General features: G+C 47.9%; 2 protein-coding genes across 2 annotated transcripts in view; one reads left to right on the forward strand and one right to left on the reverse strand.

Moving 5' to 3' along the window:
• The window catches only part of LARGE2 (LARGE xylosyl- and glucuronyltransferase 2), a 126,569-nt gene extending 110,376 nt beyond the window's left edge, over window positions 1-16,193 (reverse strand). The window contains exon 1 of the mRNA XM_068261627.1: window positions 16,027-16,193. The gene's annotated coding sequence lies outside the window, so the exon portion shown is untranslated. The remainder of the gene's footprint in view (window positions 1-16,026) is intronic.
• Window positions 16,194-18,825: 2,632 nt separating this feature from the next.
• PEX16 (peroxisomal biogenesis factor 16) overlaps window positions 18,826-24,986 on the forward strand; it is a 152,976-nt gene continuing 146,815 nt past the window's right edge. Inside the window, exon 1 of the mRNA XM_068259908.1 lies at window positions 18,826-18,981. Within this exon, the coding sequence (XP_068116009.1) occupies window positions 18,852-18,981 (130 nt within the window). The 5' untranslated portion in view covers window positions 18,826-18,851. The remainder of the gene's footprint in view (window positions 18,982-24,986) is intronic.

Here is a 24,986-nt window from a genome sequence, read left to right on the forward strand (position 1 = left end):
GACACGCGTGGAGTTACCATCAGGGCTGTGGAGTCGGTACAAAAATACTCCGACTCCTCAGTTTAGGATTCCACCGATTCCTCGACTCCGACTCCTTATTTGCATATTACACTCTTGTTGATTGAAAGTATGTAACATGAAAATTGTCTCTTAACTGCCAACATTTGGGAATTTTAAAAGACAACTGAAGTGAGAAGGATATGGAGACTGCCATATTTATTCCCTTTAGACTAAAACTAGTCCTTGGTAAGAATACTTGTAAAAGGTACAGACCGGAACAAAGAACATCTATCAGGCCCTAGGCAATGTAACTGTGGGTACATGTAAGAGTGATGTGCAGGTACTCTGCAGGGGAATGGGGAGATTCTTCCTCTATTACACATTCTTCATGCACAATCTGAACCAAGGTTTATGGGTGATGGACAACACCTGTGTGTTCAATGTGCACAACATTCTGGCCTAGTGCACGGTTTGCGATCTGCTTGCGGGTGCGGATCCGCTTGGGTAATGTATTTCAATAGGCTGGTGCACACCAGAGCGGGAGGCATTTTGCAGAAACGCATACTCCCAGGCTGCTGCAGATTTTGGATTGCGGATGCGTTTCTGCCTCAATGTTAAGTATAGGAAAAACGCAAACCGCTCTGAAAAACGGCACTTCAGAGCGGTTTGCCAGGCGTTTTTTGTTACAGTAGCTGTTCAGTAACAGCTTTACTGTAACAATACATGAAATCTACTATACCAAAACCGCTACACAAAACGCTAGCTGAAACGCTGCAGAAAAATAAGAAAAAGCGTTTCAAAATCTGCTAGCATTTTGCGGATCTGCTAGCGGTTTTTGGTGTGCACTAGGCCTCTCAGTGGATTCCCTGCAGCTCTGTGGAGAGTGCATATGTAGAGTATAGTACTACTGTGTACCAAAGTAAACCTGAGACAGATGAAAATAAAGTTTTATACTGTACATACCTGGGGCTTCCTCCAGCCCCCTTCAGCCTAATCAGTCCCTCGCTGTCCTCCTCCGCCACCTGGATCTACTGCTATGAGTCCAGGTACTTGAGCCAGTCTGACACAGAAGATCCAGGTGGCGGAGGAGGACAGCGAGGGACTGATTAGGCTGAAGGGGTCTGGAGAAAGCCCCAGGTATGTATAACACTTCTTTTCATCCCTCTCAGGTACCATTTAATTCGTAGTCACCAAACCAAATTTTAACTTATCAAATTATTTGATTTCATGAACAAAGTTCATTTGCATAAAATAGCATCAACGCTGCATCATATATACAGTCACAATCAGATGTGTATATCTGACTTTAAAAATACGGGGACTGCTTTATTTAAGCAGCACAAGTAATTTTGATTGGTTTATTTCATTTTTGTGAACTATGTACAGCTATTACTGTATATATAAATTATTTATGATGACTACTATTTGAGAAATAGAACATTTTATCATATTTTCTATTTTAAATTACCGTTTAAATTCATTAGGAGTCGGAGTTGGTGCATTTTTTCCGACTCCAGGCACCCAAAATTGCTCCGACTCCACAGCCCTGTAATTAACATAACTAATGTAACTTAATGACAGTATGTTTGTTTAGGCTTAAGTTCCCCTTTAAGTAAAATGCAAATGAAATAACTGTCAGAGGCCCATACACCTAACGATTTTCCCACCGATATACAGCAGATTAGATCACTGTGATCGAATCTGCTGTGAAATCGTCGCACAAACGCTGACAGAACGATCGATTTCCGCCTGAAATCAATTGTTCCCGTCGATCCGTCTGTGCGAAGATTTTTCTCAATCGCCGGCGGGTCGGGAGTGCGTCGATAGTGGCGCAATACATTGGAGATACATTACTTGTTCCGGCCGGCGCGACTCCCCTGGTCTCCGCTGTCTTCTTCTCCGCTCCGGGCTCCAGCTTCACTGAACTTCCTGTCCCGGCAGGAAGTTTAAACAGTAGAGCGCCCTCTACTGTTTAAACTTCCCCTGGACAGGAAGTTCAGTGAAGTTAGCCAACCCGGAGAAGAAGACAGTGGAGACCGGGGGAGTCGCGCCGGCCGGATCATGTAATGTATGAGGGAGGCAGCGGCGGTGGCAGCTTCACAGATTGTGATCGGTTTCATGCTGAAATCGATTCACAATCTGTTTGCATTAAAGGCAGCCATACGATCCCTCTCTGATCAGAGTCCATCAGAGAGGGATCTATCTGTTGGTCGAATCTGATGGCAAATCGACAAGTGTATAGCCCAATCTACACGATACAATTCTTTGTACGATTCAATTACGATTCTATTAAATCCGACATGTCTGATCGGGATTCGATTTGGTTCGATTTCCAATTGCAAAACAATGGTAAATCGAACTGCATCAAATCGACTCCCAATCGGACATGTCAGATTTAATCGACTCGTAAATAGAATTGAAATCAAAAATCGTACAGTGTAGATTTTACCATGTTTTGGCAGCACTTTGGAGGTAGGTGTATTTTCCAATTAAGTCACACATACACTTGAAAGCGAAAATAATGTCTAGACTTTGCCTGGGATTAACTGCTTATCTGTGTTTATATAGGAGGTGATTGAAACACGGATCCAGAAGACTTGTTTAAACTCACTCCGCATTACACAAAGAGGGTCAATCCCTAGAGAGGTGCAACAGCGCCAAATACTGATCCGATCACTTATTAAACAGAACGCATGCGCACACGTGTACAGCCGGGGGAGGCTGGGGTCAGTTCACTGTGGAAAACCTGCTGTGCACTATTAAGGTAGCCATACACCGAACACGGTAAATCCAGCGCTGGAGACTTGGGCGCAGCAGCGCAGGAGACTTGGGCGCAGCCGGCGCCACCATAGGCCATAATAGGAACTACGGCTATCGCAGGCACAGGGAGTAACTTCAGCGCCGTCAGAAGACGGACCTGAAGTTGCTTTTAAAACAATAATTCGGATCCCAGCGATTGCTGGAAGCCGAATTATTTCATTCCCCCACTTTTCATGTCGGCCTGGAGGGGGAATAGTAATTAACACGGGCCGGACTTGTGCGGCAGCAGGATCAGCCAGCTGTGTCCTGCGCCCAAGTCTCCGGCGCCATTCTCTCTCGTACGCGCCATACACTGGTCGATTTGCCACCAGATTGACCAACAGATAGATCCCTCTCTGATCGAATCTGATCAGAGAGGGATTGTATGGCTGCCTTTACTGCAAACAGATTGTGAATCGATTTCAGCCTGAAACCGATCACAATCTGTGGTGGTGGTGCCGCCGCCCGCCCCTCCTGCATACATTACCTGCTCCGGCCGGCGAGAGTCCCCCTCTGTCCCCGCAGCTTCTTCTCCGCGCTGGGTCCCGGACCGGCTGCTGCTTCATTTAACTTCCTGCCGGGTAAGTTTAAACAGTAGAGGGCGCTCTACTGTTTAACCACTTGAGGACCACAGTCTTTCTACCCCTTAAGGACCGGCCACTTTTTTTCCATTCAGACCACTGCAGCTTTCACGGTTTATTGCTCGCTCATACAACCTACCACCTAAATGAATTTTGGCTCCTTTTCTTGTCACTAATAAAGCTTTCTTTTGGTGCTTTTTGATTGCTCCTGCGATTTTTACTTTTTATTATATTCATCAAAAAAGACATGAATTTTGGCAAAAAAATGATTTTTTTTAACTTTCTGTGCTGACAATTTTCAAATAAAGTAAAATTTCTGTATACATGCAGCGCGAAAAATGTGGACAAACATGTTTTTGATAAAAAAAAAAACCATTCAGTGTATATTTATTGGTTTGGGTAAAAGTTATAGCGTTTACAAACTATGGTGCAAAAAGTGAATTTTGCCATTTTCGAGCATCTATGACTTTTCTGACCCCCTGTCATGTTTCATGAGGGGCTAGAATTCCAGGATAGTATAAATACCCCCCAAATGACCCCATTTTGGAAAGAAGACATCCCAAAGTATTCACTGAGAGGCATAGTGAGTTCATAGAAGATATTATTTTTTGTCACAAGTAAGCGGAAAATGACACTTTGTGACAAAAAAAAAGAAAAACAAAAAGAATCCATTTCTTCTAACTTGCGACAAAAAAAAAATGAAATCTGCCACGGACTCACCATGCCCCTCTCTGAATACCTTGAAGTGTCTACTTTCCAAAATGGGGTCATTTGTGGGGTGTGTTTACTGTCCTCGCATTTTGGGGGGTGCTAATTTGTAAGCACCCCTGTAAAGCCTAAAGGTGCTCATTGGACTTTGGGCCCCTTAGCGCAGTTAGGCTGCAAAAAAGTGCCACACATGTGGTATTGCCGTACTCAAGAGAAGTAGTAGAATGTGTTTTGGGGTGTATTTTTACACATACCCATGCTGGGTGGGAGAAATATCTCTGTAACTGACAATTTTTTCATTTTTTTTTACACACAATTGTCCATTTACAGAGTTATTTCTCCCACCCAGCATGGGTATGTGTAAAAATACACCCCAAAACACATTGTACTACTTCTCCCGAGTACGGCGATACCACATGTGTGGCACTTTTTTGCACCCTAACTGCGCTAAAGGGCCCAAAGTCCAATGAGTACCTTTAGGATTTCACAAGTCATTTTGCGGAATTTGATTTCCAGACTACTCCTCACGGTTTAGGGCCCCTAAAATTCCAGGGCAGTATAGGAACCCCACAAATGACCCCATTTTAGAAAGAAGACACCCCAAGGTATTCCGTTAGGAGTATGGTGAGTTCATAGAAGATTTTATTTTTTGTCAAAAGTTAGCGGAAAATTGATTTTTATTGTTTTTTTCACAAAGTGTCATTTTCCACTAACTTGTGACAAAAAATAAAATCTTCTATGAACTCACCATACTCCTAACGGAATACCTTGAGGTGTCTTCTTTCTAAAATGGGGTCATTTGTGGGGTTCCTATACTGCCCTGGCATTTTAGGGGCCCTAAACCGTGAGGAGTAGTCTGGAAATCAAATTCCGCAAAATGACCTGTGAAATCCTAAAGGTACTCATTGGACTTTGGGCCCTTTAGCGCAGTTAGGGTGCAAAAAAGTGCCACACATGTGGTATCGCCGTACTCGGGAGAAGTAGTACAATGTGTTTTGGGGTGTATTTTTACACATACCCATGCTGGGTGGGAGAAATAACTCTGTAAATGGACAATTGTGTGTAAAAAAAATCAAAAGATTGTCATTTACAGAGGTATTTCTCCCACCCAGCATGGGTATGTGTAAAAATACACCCCAAAACACATTGTACTACTTCTCCCGAGTATGGCAATACCACATGTGTGGCACTTTTTTGCACCCTAACTGCACTAAAGGGCCCAAAGTCCAATGAGTACCTTTAGGATTTCACAGGTCATTTTGCGGAATTTGATTTCCAGACTACTCCTCACGGTTTAGGGCCCCTAAAATGCCAGGGCAGTATAGGAACCCCACAAATGACCCCATTTTAGAAAGAAGACACCTCAAGGTATTCCGTTAGGAGTATGGTGAGTTCATAGAAGATTTTATTTTTTGTCACAAGTTAGTGGAAAATGACACTTTGTGAAAAAAACAATAAAAATCAATTTTCCGCTAACTTTTGACAAAAAATAAAATCTTCTATGAACTCACCATACTCCTAACGGAATACCTTGGGGTGTCTTCTTTCTAAAATGGGGTCATTTGTGGGGTTCCTATACTGCCCTGGCATTTTAGGGGCCCTAAACCGTGAGGAGTAGTCTTGAAACCAAATGTCGCAAAATGACCTGTGAAATCCTAAAGGTACTCATTGGACTTTGGGCCCCTTAGCGTACTTAGGGTGTAAAAAAGTGCCACACATGTGGTACCGCCGTACTCAGGAGAAGTAGTATAATGTGTTTTGGGGTGTATTTTTACACATACCCATGCTAAGTGGGAGAAATATCTCTGTAAATGACAATTGTTTGATTTGTTTTACACACAATTGACCATTTACATAGAAATTTCTCCCACCCAGCATGGGTATGTGTAAAAATACACCCCAAAACACATTATACTACTTTTCCTAAGTACGGCGGTACCACATGTGTGACACTTTTTTGCAGCCTAGGTGCGCTAAGGGGCCCAACGTCCTATTCACGGGTCATTTTGAGGCATTTGTTTTCTAGACTACTCCTCGCGGTTTAGGGCCCCTAAAATGCCAGGGCAGTATAGGAACCCCACAAGTGACCCCATTTTAGAAAGAAGACACCCCAAGGTATTCCGTTAGGTGTATGGCGAGTTCATAGAAGATTTTATTTTTTGTCACAAGTTAGTGAAAAATGACACTTTGTGAAAAAAACCCAATAAAAATCAATTTCCGCTAACTTTTGAAAAAAAATAAAATCTTCTATGAACTCGTCATACACCTAACAGAATACCTTGGGGTGTCTTTTTTTCTAAAATGGGGTCACTTGTGGGGTTCCTATACCGCCCTGGCATTTTACGGGCCCAAAACCGTGAGTAGTCTGGAAACCAAATGTCTCAAAATGACTGTTCAGGGGTATAAGCATCTGCAAATTTTGATGACAGGTGGTCTATGAGGGGGCAAATTTTGTGGAACCGGTCATAAGCAGGGTGGCCTTTTAGATGACAGGTTGTATTGGGCCTGATCTGATGGATAGGAGTGCTAGGGGGGTGACAGGAGGTGATTGATGGGTGTCTCAGGGGGTGGTTAGAGGGGAAAATAGATGCAATCAATGCACTGGGGAGGTGATCGGAAGGGGGTCTGAGGGGGATCTGAGGGTTTGGCCGAGTGATCAGGAGCCCACACGGGGCAAATTAGGGCCTGATCTGATGGGTAGGTGTGCTAGGGGGTGACAGGAGGTGATTGATGGGTGTCTCAAGGTGTGATTAGAGGGGGGAATAGATGCAAGCAATGCACTGGCGAGGTGATCAGGGCTGGGGTCTGAGGGCATTCTGAGGGTGTGGGCGGGTGATTGAGTGCCCTAGGGGCAGATAGGGGTCTAATCTGATAGGTAGCAGTGACAGGGGGTGATTGATGGGTAATTAGTGGGTGTTTAGGGTAGAGAACAGATGTGAACACTGCACTTGGGAGGTGATCGGACGTCGGATCTGCGGGCGATCTATTGGTGTGGGTGGGTGATCAGATTGCCCGCAAGGGGCAGGTTAGGGGCTGATTGATGGGTGGCAGTGACAGCGGATGATTGATGGGTGGCAGTGACAGGGGGTGATTGATGGGTGATTGATAGGTGATTGACAGGTGATCAGTGGGTTATTACAGGGAAGGACAGATGTAAATAATGCCCTGGCGAATTGATAAGGGGGGGTCTGAGGGCAATCTGAGCGTGTAGGCGGGTGATTGGGTGCCCGCAAGGGGCAGATTAGGGTCTGATCTGATGGGTAACAGTGACAGGTGGTGATAGGGGGTGATTGATGGGTAATTAGTGGGTGTTTAGAGGAGAGAATAGATGGAAACACTGCGCTTGGGTGGTGATCTGATGTCGGATCTGCGGGCGATCTATTGGTGTGGGTGGGTGATCAGTTTGCCCGCAAGGGGCAGGTTAGGGGCTGATTGATGGGTGGCAGTGACAGCGGATGATTGATGGGTGGCAGTGACAGGGGGTGATTGATGGGTGATTGATAGGTGATTGACAGGTGATCAGTGGGTTATTACAGGGAAGGACAGATGTAAATAATGCCCTGGCGAATTGATAAGGGGGGGTCTGAGGGCAATCTGAGCGTGTAGGCAGGTGATTGGGTGCCCGCAAGGGGCAGATTAGGGTCTGATCTGATGGGTAACAGTGACAGGTGGTGATAGGGGGTGATTGATGGGTAATTAGTGGGTGTTTAGAGGAGAGAATAGATGGAAACACTGCGCTTGGGTGGTGATCTGATGTCGGATCTGCGGGCGATCTAATGGTGTGGGTGGGTGATCAGATTGCCCGCAAGGGGCAGGTTAGGGGCTGATTGATGGGTGGCAGTGACAGGGGGTGATTGATGGGTGATAGGTGATTGGCAGGTGATTGACAGGTGATCAGTGGGTTATTACAGGGAAGAACAGATGTAATTAATGCACTGGCGAATTGATAAGGGGGGGTCAGAGGGCAATCTGAGCGTGTTGGCGGGTGATTGGGTGCCTGCAAGGGGCAGCTTAGGGTCTGATCTGATAGGTAACAGTGACAGGTGGTGATAGGGGGTGATTGATGGGTAATTAGTGGGTGTTTAGAGAAGATAACAGATGTAAACAATACATTTGGGAGGTAATCTGACGGCGGGTTTGCGGGCGATCTAATGGTGTGGGTGGGTGATCAGATTGCCCGCAAGGGGCAGGTTAGGGGCTGATTGATGGGTGGCAGTGACAGGGGGTGATTGATGGGTGATAGGTGATTGGCAGGTGATTGACAGGTGATCAGTGGGTTATTACAGGGAAGAACAGATGTAATTAATGCACTGGCGAATTTATAAGGGGGGGTCAGAGGGCAATCTGAGCGTGTTGGCGGGTGATTGGGTGCCCGCAAGGGGCAGATTAGGGTCTGATCTGATAGGTAAAAGTGACAGGTGGTGATAGGGGGTGATTGATGGGTAATTAGTGGGTGTTTAGAGGAGAGAATAGATGTAAACAATGGATTTGGGAGGTGATCTGATGTCGGATCTGCGGGCGATCTATTGGTGTGGGTGGGTGATCAGATTGCCCGCAAGGGGCAGGTTAGGGGCTGATTGTTGGGTGGCAGTGACAGGGGGTGATTGATGGGTGATTGATGGGTGATTGACGGGTGATTGACGGGTTATCAGGGAAGATAGATGCATACAGTACACAGGGGGGGGGGGGGGGTCTGGGGGGGGGTCTGGGGAGAATCTGAGGGGTGGGGGGGTTATCAGGAGGGGGCAGGGGGGGGGGGGGGATAAAAAAAAAAATAGCGTTGACAGATAGTGACAGGGAGTGATTGATGGGTTATTAGGGGGGTGATTGGGTGCAAACAGGGGTCTGGGGGGTGGGCAGGGGGGGGTCTGAGGGGTGCTGTGGGCGATCAGTGGGCGGGGGGGGCAGATCAGTGTGTTTGGGTGCAGACTAGGGTGGCTGCAGCCTGCCCTGGTGGTCCCTCGGACACTGGGACCACCAGGGCAGGAGGCAGCCTGTATAATACACTTTGTATACATTACAAAGTGTATTATACACTTTGTAGCGGCGATCGCGGGGTTAACATCCCGCCGGCGCTTCCGTATGGCCGGCGGGATGTTACGGCGGGTGGGCGGAGCCAGTTGCCGGGGGAAGCGCGCGTCATCAATGACGCGATCGCTTCCCCGGCATGCGTAAAGGACGCGCCGCCTGAAGGCGTATTGCGGTCCTTTAGGCGTCCACTTTGCCGCCGCCCATGGGCTGTGGGCGGTCGGCAAGTGGTTAAACTTCCTGCCGGGACAGGAAGTTCAATGAAGCAGCGGCCGGTCCGGGAACCCAGCGCGGAGAAGAAGCTGCGGGGACAGAGGGGGACTCGCGCCGGCCGGAACAGGTAATGTATACCAGCTGTATTGCGTCGGTCGTAGGGCATTCGAACGCCGCTATCGACGCACTCCCGACCCGCCGGCGATCGAGGGGTATCTTCCGCACGGACTTAGCGACGGGAATGATTGATTTCGGACGGAAATCGATCGTTCGGTCAGCGTTTGCGCAACGATTTCACAGCAGATTCGATCACAGTGATCGAATCTGCTGTATATCGGCGGCAAAATCGTTAGGTGTATGGGCACCTTTATTGTACAGGGCACCTAATTAATGTGCTTCAAACATTTTACTGGCATTTCTGCCAATAAATTAAACAACCGCCTTAATGTTATTCATTTATTTTATAAATACTGAACAATGTCAGCTCATGTGATGCCTCCAGTATCTACAGTATAAGCTGTTACTCTGTGCCTATATCGATAGTAATCTAGCAGCAGTGTGTGCTGATCTCTGCTACCCCCCAGTATGTACAGTATAAGCTGTTACTCTGTGCCTGTACTGATAGTAATCTAGCAGCAGTGTGTGCTGAGCTCTCCTACCTTCCAGTATGTAACTAGAGTAGGAATTTTGGAGTATCAGGAATCAAGTCTTATACTGGGGATACACGGGTCGATCCGGCGGCAGATTAGCCGCCGGATCGACCCTAGCCGTGTCCCCGCGGATCGATTACCGCTCGTCCCCGCCAGCGCTTCCTTAGCGCTTGATTCCCTGCATTGTCCGCCGGCGGGAATCGAGCAGGCTCGGGTCGAGCGGCTTGATCGGGCCAGCTGAATATTATCAGCTGGCCGGATCAGCTGGTCGATACACGGTACAGAAACGTACAGTGTATCCCCAGCATTACAGAATAAGATACTTGCTGACTAGATTAGCTGCATGCTTGTTTCAGGTGTGTGATTCAGACACTATTGCAGCCAAAGAGATCAGCAGGACTGACCAGCAACTGGTATTGTTAAGAAGGAAATACAAAAATGTCAGACTCCATATCCCTCTCACCTCAGGTTCCCTTTAAGAGATGCTTGCCAGGAGAAGACAGATATTATTTCTGGAGTACAGTTAAAGGAAGCTCCCCTCTCCGCCAACCACAAATGAGTCTGTGGCATGGAACGTCCCACGCAGGGAGCGCAAAGGCCACACAAGCTAAGAAAAGCCACAAAAGCCACAATGCTCCTGGAAATAGCTCTCCCTGCGGCCGGGCGCCAGAGTGTAAGCTCCTGTGCACTGCAGTGAGTCACCGCACTGTACTGCCAGGCTGCTGCCAATCCAGGTCACCTGTCATTTATCAACAGCTGTGCGAGATCCCCAGCGAGCGAGAATATGACATTATATTTAAGATTCAGAGCTCCTGGGACCGCACAGCACCTCGATAGAAATATAATAGGCTAAACTAAGATATGATTTATTGTATGGAAGTAAAAACAGGGCTGTGGAGTCAGTACAAAAATCACCCAATTCTTCAGGCAATGAAACCACCATCCTCGACTTCAGGTACCCCAAATTTCTCCGACTGAGGCTCATTAAGGCACTGGGGCGATTGGCGGACATTTACCACTGCTTTTTAAAGCGCTAGTGTAATTAAAAGTATATGGCAGTGATCTCACTGCTGCGATCGCCAGCGATTCGCGATAAATGCAATTCAGTGCATGCAGCGTTTTTTCATGATTTTAGAGCAATTGAAAAAAAAAAAATATGAATCACTCTTGAAAAGCGCTAGCGTTTTTTCCGAAATCGCCGGCAAAACGCTCAAGTGTGAATGGGACCTTAGGCCCCATTCACACTAGAAATCGCTAAACGCAAACGTTGAGAGATTTTCTGGCGTTTTTTCCTAGTGATTTCCCAGCGATTTTTCACTGCATAGGAAAGAGTTTTCCAGCGATTAGCGTTTTGCGATTTATAGTTCAATATAAGTCTGCAGAATCGCTCCAGAATTGCTCAGAAAATGCTGCAGGCTACAAGATTGCATTTCAGCAAATCGCTTAGATGAGAACACTTCAATATACCTTCATTGTACACAAGTTTTTCAAACCGCTAGCGATTTTCAGCAATGCTGAAATCGCTCTGAAAATGCACAAGTGTGAATGGGCCCTTAGGCTGGATACACACTATAAGCGCTTTTCTGAGCGATTGTGATTGCTGAGCGCTTTCTGAGCTTTTCAGCCCTGATGATCTATGTGAGAAAAGGTAAAGATTTCTGGTGGGAAAGGGGGTATCAGCTACTGATTGGGATGAAGTTGAAACTTTGGTTAACCACCCTGGCGTTCTATTAAGATCGCCAGGGCGGCTGCGGGAGGGTTTTTTTTAAATTAAAAAAAAACTATTTCATGCAGCCAACTGAAAGTTGGCTGCATGAAAGCCCACTAGAGGGCACTCCGGAGGCGTTCTTCCGATCGCCTCCGGCAGCCAGAAGTAACACGGAAGGCCGCAATGAGCGGCCTTCCGTGTTTTGCTTACTTCGTCGCCATGGCGACGAGCGGAGTGACGTCATGGACGTCAGCCGCCTCCGATCCAGCCCTTAGCGCTGGCCGGAACTATTTGTTCCGGCTGCGCAGGGCTCAGGCGGCTGGGGGGACCCTCTTTCGCCGCTGCTCGCAGCGGATCGCCGCAGAGCGGCGGCGATCGGGCAGCACGCGCGGCTGGCAAAGTGGCGGCTGCGTGTGCTGCTTTTTATTTGAACAAAATCGGCCCAGCAGGGCCTGAGCGGCACCCTCTGGTGGTAATGGACGAGCTGAGCTCGTCCATACCGCTAAGGTGGTTTTAAAGTTCCTTTTTAAAGTCACAGATATCCGTGGTGCTCAAGGGGTGCAGAATGGACACACAGAGTATGAATGTCCTAGCAGAACTTATTTAAAAAAAAAAAAAGTTTGTCTTAAACTGGGTTTAGGAATAATGAGTGGATTAATTCCAAAAGAATTATAGAAGAATGAGGTGTGCGTTTCCGCCACATAGGTAAGCGCCAGCATACTATGTAAAGAAATGTGGCATTTGAAGGAGCAATTGACAGAAAGCTTCTGCTCAAACTTGTCCTGGGGACTTTTTTGCTCTTTCCTCTGTCAACTGTGTGGCTCTATTTTCCAGTTCACTAGTATGTTTTCTGCATTACAAATTAAGCCGAGCCCCTCCACTGAGGTTTTCAGACAACAATCTGTGGACTCTGGGGGACCGGCGGTGAGCGCATTCCTAATCTGCACCCCACAAACACACACAGCTCTGCACACAACTTTATTAATAGTAAAGCTGAATATGGATGAACAATCGCAGCAAAAATATTATAAATCCCTCTAGACAAAGGCTTTGCTGCGCACTTGACAAAAAACACCAAGAGGCCCTTCACCGGAATGGAGGTCGGTCACGGGCTCCGCAACCTCCTCAGCCTCACGGCTAAACTCGTCTGCGTTTTACAAGCAGGGCATATAATGGTGATTAAGTGTGTGGGGGGTGGGGGGGGGCGACGTGGGCACCGAGTGGAACTTAATTGGGCTATCCAAAATTACTCCGCAAGCAATTAAATCTGTTCTGAGTGCTGCCCAGAGCAAGCGAGTCAGTTTGGGTTGCGGTGGACAGAAATTTCCACAGCATGCTTACATAGAGGCGTCAGGCTCTCGCTGTGCAGTTATATGGTGATACGCCCAGTGGCGTTCCTACCATTGGGAGCAGGAGCGGGTGACAGACGGGATGGGGGCGTCACCAAGGCCTCCCACAGAGGCCATGTTGCAGGAGGGGGAAGGCAGGGAGGGGGGCCAGACCCCCCACCTCCTTCACCTGGTCCCCTCATTCTTGCGCTTCCCCCCTCTAGATTATTAGCGGCAAACAGGAGCGGGCGGAGAGGCATTACTTGCCTGCTTCCTGCGTTCCAGGTGATGGCCCACAGTGTCATCGTCATGTGACACTGGTCTCTGCCTTCTCCACCGCCCACTGTGCTTCCTGATTAGCGGAAGCACAGTGAGCAGTGGAGAAGGAGGAGACCAGTGTCACATGACGATGACGCTGCGCGCCACCGCCTGGAATGCAGGAATCAGGTGAGTAATTCCTCTCTGCCTGCTGCCACTAATCTAAAGGGGGGGAAGCACCAGAAAGAGGAGACCTAGAACCCACCGCCCCTCCTTCCCCATACTGGGGGATACTATACTAAGGCAACTATTCTACCTATACTGGGGGCAACTATTCTACCTACACTGGGGGCAACCATTCTACCTACACTGGGGGCAACCATTCTACCTACACTGGGGGCAACCATTCTACCTACACTGGGGGCAACCATTCTACCTACACTGGGGGCAACTATTCTACCTACACCGGGGGCAACTATAATAGCTACCTAAACTAGAGGCAACTTTACTACCTACACTAGGCCAACTTTATGGGGGGGCAACCATGCTACCTATACTGGGGGCACCTATACCTGGCATTACCCACCATGGCGCGCTTAGCATGCAGCACTCACTCCTTTTTTGGGAGGGGTGGGGATGCCCTAGGTACGCCGCTAATCATCCCCAGCATCGCTTGTGGCACCCCCACTGTCACCAGAAGAGAATTACAGGTTCCAGACCTGCTTATCATTATACAGAGCAATGAAGCCCCTCCCTGCACCTATGACAGGGGTCCTGACTACAATAGCCAGCAGCCTAGTTGTTCTCATAGTAATGAGCTACCCCTTTAGCCTTCTTGCATGTTCGGTGGCAGAAAAAAGGATGAAGATGAAATGAGGCCCTGGGCAAGATAGCAGGTTTTGCCCACCACTGCTGATGATCACCTGGCTTTTTTAGTAAAATTTGGTGGGGATAGCAACCACCAGGCCACTAGACTCTCTCCAGTACCCTCATAGGCTGTCCAAAGGCACAGTGCCCCTCCCATCTACGGTCCCCAAGTACTGTACCCTCATATGCTGTCCCCAAGCACCATATCCCCATACACTGTCCCCAAGCACTGTAACCCCCATATACTGTTCCCAAGCACCATATCCCCATACACTGTCCCCAAGCACCATATCCCCATACACTGTCCCCAAGCACCATATCCCCATACACTGTCCCCAAGCACCATATCCCCATATACTGTTCCCAAGCACTGTATCCTCGTATGCTGTCCTGTCCCCAAGTACTGTACCCCCATATACTGTCACAGCACCATACCCCAGATACATTGTCCCCAAGCACTGTAACCCCCATATACTGTCCCCAAGCACCATACCCTCATAGGCTGTCCCCAAGCACTGAAACCCCCATATACTGTCCCCAAGCACAGTACCCTCAAACACTGTCCCCAAGCACTGGTGTTCCCATATATTGTCCTCAAGCACCGTACCCTCATATGCTGTGCGATCCCCAAGCACTGTACCCACATATACTGTACCCAAGCACTGTACCCCCATAGGCTGTCCCCAAGCACTGAAACCCCCATATACTGTCCCCAAGCACAGTACCCTCAAACACTGTCCCCAAGCACTGGTGTTCCCATATATTGTCCTCAAGCACCGTACCCTCATATGCTGTGCGATCCCCAAGCACTGTACCCACATATACTGTACCCAAGCACTGTACCCCCATAGGCTGACACCAAGCACTGTACCCCCATATATTGTACCCACATAGGCTGTCACCAAGCACCATAACCTCCATACACTGTCCACAAGCACAGTACCCCCCCATATACTGTCCACAAGCACAGTACCCTCACAGGCTGTCCCCAAGCACAGTACCCTCACACACTGTCCCCAAGCACAGTACCCTCACACACTGTCCCCAAACACAGTACCCTCACACACTGTCCCCAAACACCATACCCTCACACACTGTCCCCAAGCACTGTACCCCAAACACCATACCCTCACACACTGTCCCCAATCACCCTCCCCTCATAGGCTGTCCCCAAACACTAACCTCCATACACTGTCCCCAAGCACTGTACCCCCCCCCCATATACTGTCCGCAAGCACCGTACCCTCATAGGCTGTCCCCAAACACTAACCTCCATACACTGTCCCCAAGCACTGTACCCCCCCCCCATATACTGTCCGCAAGCACCGTACCCTCATAGGCTGTCCGCAAGCACCGTACCCTCATAGGCTGTCCGCAAGCACCGTACCCCCCCATATGCTGTCCGCAAGCACCGTACCCTCATAGGCTGTCCGCAAGCACCGTACCCTCATAGGCTGTCCGCAAGCACCGTACCCTCATAGGCTGTCCGCAAGCACCGTACCCTCATAGGCTGTCCGCAAGCACCGTACCCTCATAGGCTGTCCGCAAGCACCGTACCCTCATAGGCTGTCCGCAAGCACCGTACCCTCATACTTTGTCCCGAAGCCCCGTACCCCTCAGGGTCAGCTGGCGATATGTACCAGTCATTGCGGTGAAGCTGTGCTAGGACTATAAACAATACAAGTCTGACCCCCAGAGACACTGAAATACATGAAGTAAGAGAGATATATATATATATATAGATATACACACACACACACACACACACCGGGCAGAGATTTGCTGCATCTCCAGTCAGGACTACAAGTCCCATCATGCTCCAGCAGGCAGAGTGTAGGCGGGCAGGCTGGGACTTGTAGTCCCCCCGCAGCAGCTGCAGCTCTTACCTGTGTCCGGGCAGTCAGCGCTCCCGTCACCTCTTCAGCCTCCCCTCCGCCTCCGCCGCGCTCTGCCCACCATACAGCCACCGGGCTGGGGGAACCCTCTCAGATCGATGCGCTCGGAGCTCGCTTCACTTCCCTGCACACACAGACCAGAGCAAGCGAGAGCATGCGCAGTGCTACCATCCCCGACCTCCGCCTCTCACAGGCCTGAGAGATGTCAGTCAGGGGAGGGGGCGGAGCTTCTGAGCCATGCCTCGCCTCTTAAAGGCATCAATACCACTGTAAAGCCTCTATAAGCTGGAAGCAGATATGAACTCAGAACGTCCTCTCTGCTCTAAAAAATTAGCAACAGCGTAATAGCCTTTTTAGTAAAACATTTCTTTGTTACTGCAATAAATTTGCAGTGTGTATACTTCCAGCTTTCATGAAAGCAGACATAGGGTAAACATCCTGTGTTTACAAATTATTATTATTTATTATTATTATTTATATAGTGCCATCTTCCACAGCGCTGTACAGAGTATATATAGTCTTGTCACTAACTGTCCCTCAAAGGAGCTCACAATCTAGTCCCTACCATAGTCATATGTCTATAATGTGTAGTGTATGTATTGTAGTCTAGGGCCAATTTAGGGTGGAAGCCAATCAACTTATCTGTATGTTTTTGGGATGTGAGAGGAAACCAGAGTGCCTGGAGGAAACCCACTCAAACACAGGGAGGACATACAAGCTCCAAGCATATAGTGCCCTGGCTGGGATTGGAACCAGGGACCCAGCGCTGCAAGACAAGAGCGCTAACCACTACGCCACCGTGCTGCACTTATAGTAAATAAGTTGCTCTGCTGAGGCAGACACAGCTGAGGGATCAAATTACACTTGTGATTAGTCACGGATGAGGGGGAATTAGACAGGCTAAACTCTCTAAATACATACAGGGTGAATTTATCTCTGATTTCCTCCTGTCCTGTGCAAGAGTTCAGGTCCACTTTAAATATGCATTTGAGTCGGGAAAGGAGCAGCAGACAGCCAGGTGTTGCTGTGTCCAGGTGGAAAGATTTTACTGTCACTTCTTGTTTTTGACAAAAAATTCTGTAACAGGGTCACAGACCTCAATAAAAATCTAACCAATTCAACAGGATCTGTATCCCAGACTTTTGCCTATCAGGGCTGATTCACACCGGTGCCTGAACCGGCAGAGCCGAGGCAAAGGCAGCAGCGCGCTACCGGAAGGAATGAAACCCAACATTTCTTCTCTGCTCTAAAAGATTATTTACAGCATATAATATACTAACACAATGTTTTTTTTAGGAAAACAGCATTCAAAGGGTTAAATCACAGGGCTGACGTTTTCTCCACATCCCAACTGGTGATAACCTTATCTTGTGTTTACATTCTTCACTTGATACAATGAAGTAAACATTATCTGACTGCAGAAACTTATGCTAATGTGTCCTGGGGTGAAACACTGCCCAGAAATCACTGCTGGGTGCATTTACAATAGAATTACAGCAGTTATGAATAAAATGCACCAGCAGCTTACTAAGTAAATAAACTGAACTTTGGGAACTTATAATTTCTAAATGAATAATAATACTTGTGCACAAAAGCAAATATGATAACTGCAGAGGTTATAGAAAGTAGGACAACACATTTTTATTGAATATTTTGTCAGAGTTTAAAACTGCTTTAATTTTTTTTTTTTACAATTTTTTTTTATGCCACGTTTTTGTCCGCATGGTTTGCGCATGTTTACTACCTGATTACGCGTTTCCCCAATTGCTTTACGCATTGTTCATGCAAGCGGAAATTTTTTAGTGAATGTGGGAAAATGTGGAAATTATTACTGCCGAAAATATAGCGGTAAAAAAAAACCTAACCGCATGTGTGATTGCGAAGAGAGCCCATTGGGCTCTATTCACTAAGAGGCAAAAACGCCGCAAAATTTTACCGCTAAATTTCCACCAGCGGTAAACGGCGCATTTTTTCCACTTTCACTAATATTTTCCGCATGTTTTCCGCATGCGGGAAAAAAGATGCGGAAACAGCCATTATTCATGCGGGAATCATGCGGTAAAAAGGTTGCATGAAAAAGTGTTTAAAAAAAAATAAAAAAATTAAAGTCCAGCAAGCACAGCCCTTAAGCCTCCGCACTTCATTAAAGTCAATGGGATGCGGAATATATCACCTACTATTTGTAGGTGATAAAAAATCGGTAAATAACGACGAAATGATGCGCCTGAACATTTTTGAGAATTGATTTTTTATTGCGGAAAATACCGACTTTTGCGGAAATTTTTCCACATGAATCCCGCACTTTTACCGCACTTTTTCCGCATGCGGAAAAAACATGGGGAACATTTTGAGAATGTCATCTTGACGGTGTTTTGGTCGCAAACTTCCCGCATGTACTTTACCGCATGCGGGAAGTCTTTGAGAATAGAGCCCATTGTGTAGGTAATCTCTCATATGACATGTAAAATTGGCCAATGATTGGCCAATCAAAATTGTTGGATATATTCCCTAATGACACGTCTAAGTTATGCAGGTTCTGGGGCTACTTACACACAATCCTTGCCTATACAGAATCTACCACGCCACAAGACCTGTATAATTTATGTCAGTCAGATGGTTTGGCAAAACTGCTGAGGTTTCCCTTTTTCTCCACAATATTAGTGACAGTGAAGCAGTTTCACTTTCAATGGAAAATAATGACAGTGACACTGACAAGCGTCCAGCAGGCCATGGGTTAAGTGTAAGCCCTGCCCCATAGTGGGAGGAGCCAGGGGCTGCCTGGTTGTTGTTGGAGCAGGAAGAGGAGAGGAGGCAGGATGATGGCAGCTGGCTGCTGGCAGAAGCTGGAGGAGCTGAGCAGAAAGTACAAGGAGTTTGTCCTGCAGAACCCTACAGGGGCCACCCAGCTGGAGGGGGCAGTGCGCATGCTCTCCTACCTCATTGCAGGTGGGTGCTGGGGACCCAGAGATGAGCCTGAGAGGGGGGCTTCCCCTGGATGGTGCTGGGGACCCCCAGAGATGAGCCTGAGAGGGGGCTTCCCCTGGATGGTGCTGGGGACCCCCCCCCCCCCCCAGAGATGAGCCTGAGAGGGGGGGGCTTCACCTGAATGGTGCTGGGGACCCCCAGAGATGAGCCTGAGAGGGGGCTTCCCCTGGATAGTGCTGGGGACCCCCAGAGATGAGCCTGAGAGGGGGGTTCACCTGAATGGGGCTGGGGACCCCCCAGAGTTGAGCCTGAGAGGGGGGCTTCCCTTGAATTTCTTGCTCTGTCTTTCCTGGAACTAGCAGGGGGCTCAGTGGGAGCTGATCACCTTCTGAAAGCTCATGATTCAGTAATCGTTACCCTTCCTCGTCTGATGAGCTCTGCAGAAAGTTCCCATTCAGCCTCTGCTAATTCCACTTCCTACCTGGCGACTGCAGCCTTCTGTAGCAGCGTGCAATCGGGCTGCCACCTGGTCACGTGCTTATTACACCCCTTTCCACTGAAAATTGCCATTTTCTTCAATGCAATTGTGCTGCTTTTATTTTTTTCCTTTAGTGCTCGTTCACACTAGGGGCGTTTTCGGCCTTTTTGCAAGGGAAGGCGATTTTTAAAATCGCCCACAAAATGCTTGTGCAATGAATGTCTACGAGAAGGTTCATTTCAGCGCGGTTCGTGTGTCCAGCAAAGCGGTGCTTGTACCATTTTTTTTGGGGCGATTTTGTCTCAATGGAAAGTATAGGAAAAACGCAAACGCTCACAAAATTGCTTTGTGCAGCGACTGCGTTAGCGGTTTTAAGAATAAATACATTGTATATATTCTTTTCCGGGTCAAGGAGTTCACTTCCTGGCTTGCGTCAGGGAGTGAATTACAATACCGCTCTGGAAAAGTGCTTAGAAAAGCGCTCTGGAAAAGCGCTTCAAAAAGTGCTTTTACTAGAAACACAGTACGCAGGGGAGCGCCGGGGGGAGGAAGCGCAATAAACGCAAAACGCTTGCTTTTTTGATTTTAGGTGAATGAGGCCTGACTGTGTGTGTGGTCCATTGCTGTTAAACTACTAGGTTTCCGATAGGTTGTAGTAAACCACGCCCACACTATTCAGCCAATCACAATGCTTTGTGCTGTAGAGGGTTCTGTGATTGGACAACTGTTCACCATGAGATTCACCGCTGAGTCCTTAAGGCTACTTACACACCAAGACGTTGCGTTAGGTGCCACGTTAAGGTCGCATAACGTGCCCCTAACGCAAGGCCTGGTGCTCTTCGTTGTGGACGTCAGAGTGAGCCGCGTTGTGCGGCTCACTCTGGCGTCAGTGATGCGTACTCTTGTGCGCATGCGGCATCACGTGGTCCCGCCGGCCAATCACCGCACAGAGCGGCCGCTCCAGGAAGTAAACACTGCACGTCACAACGTGCAGTGAATATTAATTAGCCATGTGCCTGGCCGCTCTCCGCTCCTCCCCAACATGACTGAGCATGTGCACACAGTCTAATGCGGCTTAAGCCGCTCTAACGCCGTAGCATGCTGCACTTTCGGCAGAACGTGCAGCGTTACATGTAACGCAACGTGGGCAGTGTGAAAAGCCCACTTGTGTTACATTGCTGTGCGTTGGGGGAGCGTTACAGGCTGCACTAACGTGCGCCTGTATCGTCCCTGTGTGGAAGCAGCCTTAAAGTAGACTTGCTCAGATTTTATTTTTTTCTTCGAAGTCGTCGTTTCTGCTGTATTTTTCGTGCACATGCCGGAAAATCGCTTACTTTCTTGCACCGCTATGCAGTTTTTCTGCAATCCAACAATTCAAAATATTTTTCTGCCATTTTTTTCTTTCCTCCTGTTGCAGTCGCGTCGTTCACCCGTTGGATCTCTGCGGTTTTGCAGAGAAATCGCTTTAGTGGATAATGGGAGAAATCTCCGTGGAAAACAGACCTAAAGCACACCTGAAGTGAGAAGGATATGGCGGCTGACACATTTATTTCCTTTTAAACAATGCACATTGCCTGGCTGTCCTGCTGATCCTCTGCCTCATAGACCCTGAACAAGCATGCAGATCAGGTGATCTAACAGTAGTGTGAGTGGATTAGCTGCACGCTTGTTTCAGGTGTGTTACCCAGCCACTACTACAGCCAAAGGGATACACAGGACAGCAAGGCAACTGGTATTATTTAAATGGAACTAAATATGGCAGCCCAGTGTTCTCCCCACAATTTTTTTCCAGCCGGGTGGCATGAAAACGTAGCCGGATGGGTGAGATGAGAGAATGCAGGGCCGGTGCTTCTCTGCACATTTCTGCTTACAGCATAGGAGGAGATGAGCCGATGACAGCCGGGTGATCATCAAAACTAGCCGGGTGGGTGAGATGAGAGAATGCAGGGCCGGTGCTTCTCTGCACATTTCTGCTTACAGCATAGGAGGAGGTGAGCCGATGACAGCCGGGTGATCATCAAAACTAGCCGGGTGGAGCACCCGGCTAAAAGAGCCTGGGGAGAACACTGCATTGACCCCTAACCTCTCTCCCTATGCAAACCCCTTCCTAACCTGGACACCCTGAGAACTGAATGGAACTTTTACACTGATCTAAATCAGCCACACAACTGACCTGTGATCTGCCTCGATGGGAGTGAGTGGACCTTACCCCCTCCTGTACACCAGCACATCACAAACAGCAGAGGGGAAGTAAGGACAGATTAGCAGTAATGGCGGGAAGCATCAGGGAGATAAAAGATGAACTTTGGATCTACATTCCCCTGCATACAACTGTGACATAAGTGCAGCGTCAGTTTCGCCCAATAATTTTTTATTTAAAAAATAACATATTGTCCAAAGAGAATGTCCCAAAAAGCCTGTGGGCCCTTTCACACCGGGGCGGTGCAGTATTTTTATTTTTACCGCACCCCACCGCCAGGCAATGAAAGTCTATGGAGACTTTCATACTGCCACGTTACGGCACGACGCAACAGAAGTGACGTTTTCGCCGCTTCCCCCACGCAGGCCTAAAACTGTTACCGCGTTGCTTCTGTGGCAATCTGCGTCAGCCTGAAAGGCGTGTTGCTCTATGGTGACGTGGGGATTTAAAAAAAATTGCTGTTGTGAAGTCGCAGCATGTATGCACGGAAGCACGCTTCTGTGCACTTCCACATACCCCGCAGCAGGAAGTGACTGCAAGCGCATGCTACTTCCTGCTTGGCCCAATTCCAGATAGGGAATACCGCGTAGTAACTCGGTATTCCACGAAGGGCCTGTCTTTGGCGGCGCGGCTACGGCACCGCGCCGCCAGTTTGCAGTGTGAAACCGGCCTGAAAATACCTTCAGACTGAACACCAATTGAACGTCTCTGTGTACCGTGCCACTAAACTGTGTCTGCATTACTCCGACATCCTGCAGGAAATGGGAACCATACTGAAATGCCAGCATGAGCCCAGCCTTAAAATGGCACAAGTCACTACTTGTCTGAATATAAAAGCATAATACAGATTGGTTTATCTAGTATGCTTATTATTATTCTCACAATCTAATCCATTCCATGGTCACAGTCTAATGTCCTACCATATTATTATTATGTATTTATATAACACTGACATCTTCTGCAGCACGTTACAGAGTACATAGTCATGTCACTGACTGTCCTCAGAGGTGCTCACACTCTAATCCCACCATAGTCATAGTCTAATGTCCTACCATATTATTATTATGTATTTATATAGCACTGAGATCTTCTGCAGCACATTACAGAGTACATAGTCATGTCACTGACTGTCCTCAGAGGAGCTCACACTCTAATCCTACCATAGTCATAGCCTAATGTCCTACCATATTATTATTATGTATTTATATAGCACTGACATCTCCTGCAGCACATTACAGAGTACATAGTCATGTCACTGACTGTCCTCAGAGGAGCTCACAATCTAATCCTACCGTAGTCATAGTCTAATGTTCTACCATATTATTATTATGTATTTATATAGCACTGACACCTTCTGCAGCACATTACAGTGTATATTGTCATGTCACTGACTGTCCTCAGAGGAGCTCACACTCTAATCCTACCATAGCCATAGTCTAATGTCCTACCATATTATTATTATGTATTTATATAGCACTGACATCTCCTGCAGCACATTACAGAGTACATCGTCATGTCACTGACTGTCCTCAGAGGAGCTCACACTCTAATCCTACCATAGTCATAGTCTAATGTCCTACCATATTATTATTATGTATTTATATAGCACTGACATCTTCTGCAGGACATTACAGAGAACATAGTCATGTCACTGACTGTTCTCAGAGGAGCTCACACTCTAATCCAACCATAGTCATAGTGTAATGTCCTACCATATTATTATGCTTTTGGGATGTGGGAGGGAACAGAAGTGCCTGGAGGAAACACACTGAAACACGAGGAGAACATACAAACTCTATGCAGATAGTGTTCTGGCCCAGGTTTGAACCGGGGACCTTAGTAAGAGGAATATTCACTATACAGTAGAATCCCTTTATAGTAAACTCAAATGGACTAGGAAAGGTGGTTTGCTATAACAGAAATGTACTATAGAAGAATTGGTCATACATTGTATATTTAAACAGATGTATTTGCTGGGACCTGAGGGCTGAGTTTACTACATCCAGAGGCAGGGCCCCCCTTAGGTTTCACAGTGCCCTGAGCGAAGCATGATTTTTGTGGGACAGTTAGCCCCCCCCCCCCCCCCCTTTCCAATTTGGAATTATAGCACAGCACCGACAATTTGCATCACGGGTTACAGCCAGTGTGCCCCCCCCCCCAAAAAAAATAAGCCCTCAGACATAGTATAGGTTGGTAGCCAGGCATAGCTGCCCCCAGTATAGGATCTCATGTGTAGGTGCCCTCAATATAGATAGCCGAGCATAGGTGCCCCCAGTATAGGAAGTCAGTTGTAGGTCTCTCTCCATAGGTAGCCAGCAGTAGGTAACCTCCGTCAGTATAGGTAGCCAGGTGTAGGTGCCTCCAGTATAGGTAGCCAGGAGTAGGTGTCCTCTCTCAGTATAGGTAGCCAGCTATAGGTGCCCCAGTATAGGAAGTCAGGTGTAGGTGCCCTCAGTATAGGTAGCCAGCTATAGGTGCCCCCAGTATAGGAAGTCAGGTGTAGGTGCCCTCAGTATAGGTAGCCAGCTATAGGTGCCCCAGTATAGGAAGTCAGGTGTAGGTGCCCCCAGTATAGGTAGCCAGCTATAGGTGCCCCCAGTATAGGAAGTCAGGTGTAGGTGCCCTCAGTATAGGTAGCCAGCTATAGGTGCCCACAGTATAGGAAGTCAGGTGTAGGTGCCCTCAGTATAGGTAGCCAGCTATAGGTGCCCCCAGTATAGGAAGTCAGGTGTAGGTGCCCTCAGTATAGGTAGCCAGCTATAGGTGCCCACAGTATAGGAAGTCAGGTGTATGTGCCCTCAGTATAGGTAGCCAGCTATAGGTGCCCCAGTGTAGGAAGTCAGGTGTAGGTGCCCTAAGTATAGGTAGCCAGCTATAGGTGCCCCCAGTATATATAGCCAGGTGTAGGTGCCTCCAGTATAGGTAGCCAGGAGTAGGTGTCCTCTCTCAGTATAGGTAGTCAGCTATAGGTGCCCCCAGCATAGGTAGCCAGGTGTAGGTGCCTCCAGTTTAGGTAGCCAGGTGTAGGTGTCCTCTCTCAGTATAGGTAGCCAGCTATAGGTGCACCCAGTATAGGTAGCTAGGAGTAGGTGTCCTCTCTCAGTATAGGTAGCCAGCTATAGGTGCACCCAGTATAGGTAGCTAGGAGTAGGTGTCCTCTCTCAGTATAGGTAGCCAGCTATAGGTGCACCCAGTATAGGTAGCTAGGAGTAGGTGTCCTTTCTCAGTATAGGTAGCCAGCTATAGGTGCACCCAGTATAGGTAGCCAGGAGTAGGTGTCCTCTCTCAGTATAGGTAGCCAGCTATAGGTGCACCCAGTATAGGTAGCTAGGAGTAGGTGTCCTCTCT

Source organism: Hyperolius riggenbachi, chromosome 11, assembly GCF_040937935.1.
Source record: "Hyperolius riggenbachi isolate aHypRig1 chromosome 11, aHypRig1.pri, whole genome shotgun sequence".
In the NCBI taxonomy this organism is placed as follows: domain Eukaryota; kingdom Metazoa; phylum Chordata; class Amphibia; order Anura; family Hyperoliidae; genus Hyperolius; species Hyperolius riggenbachi.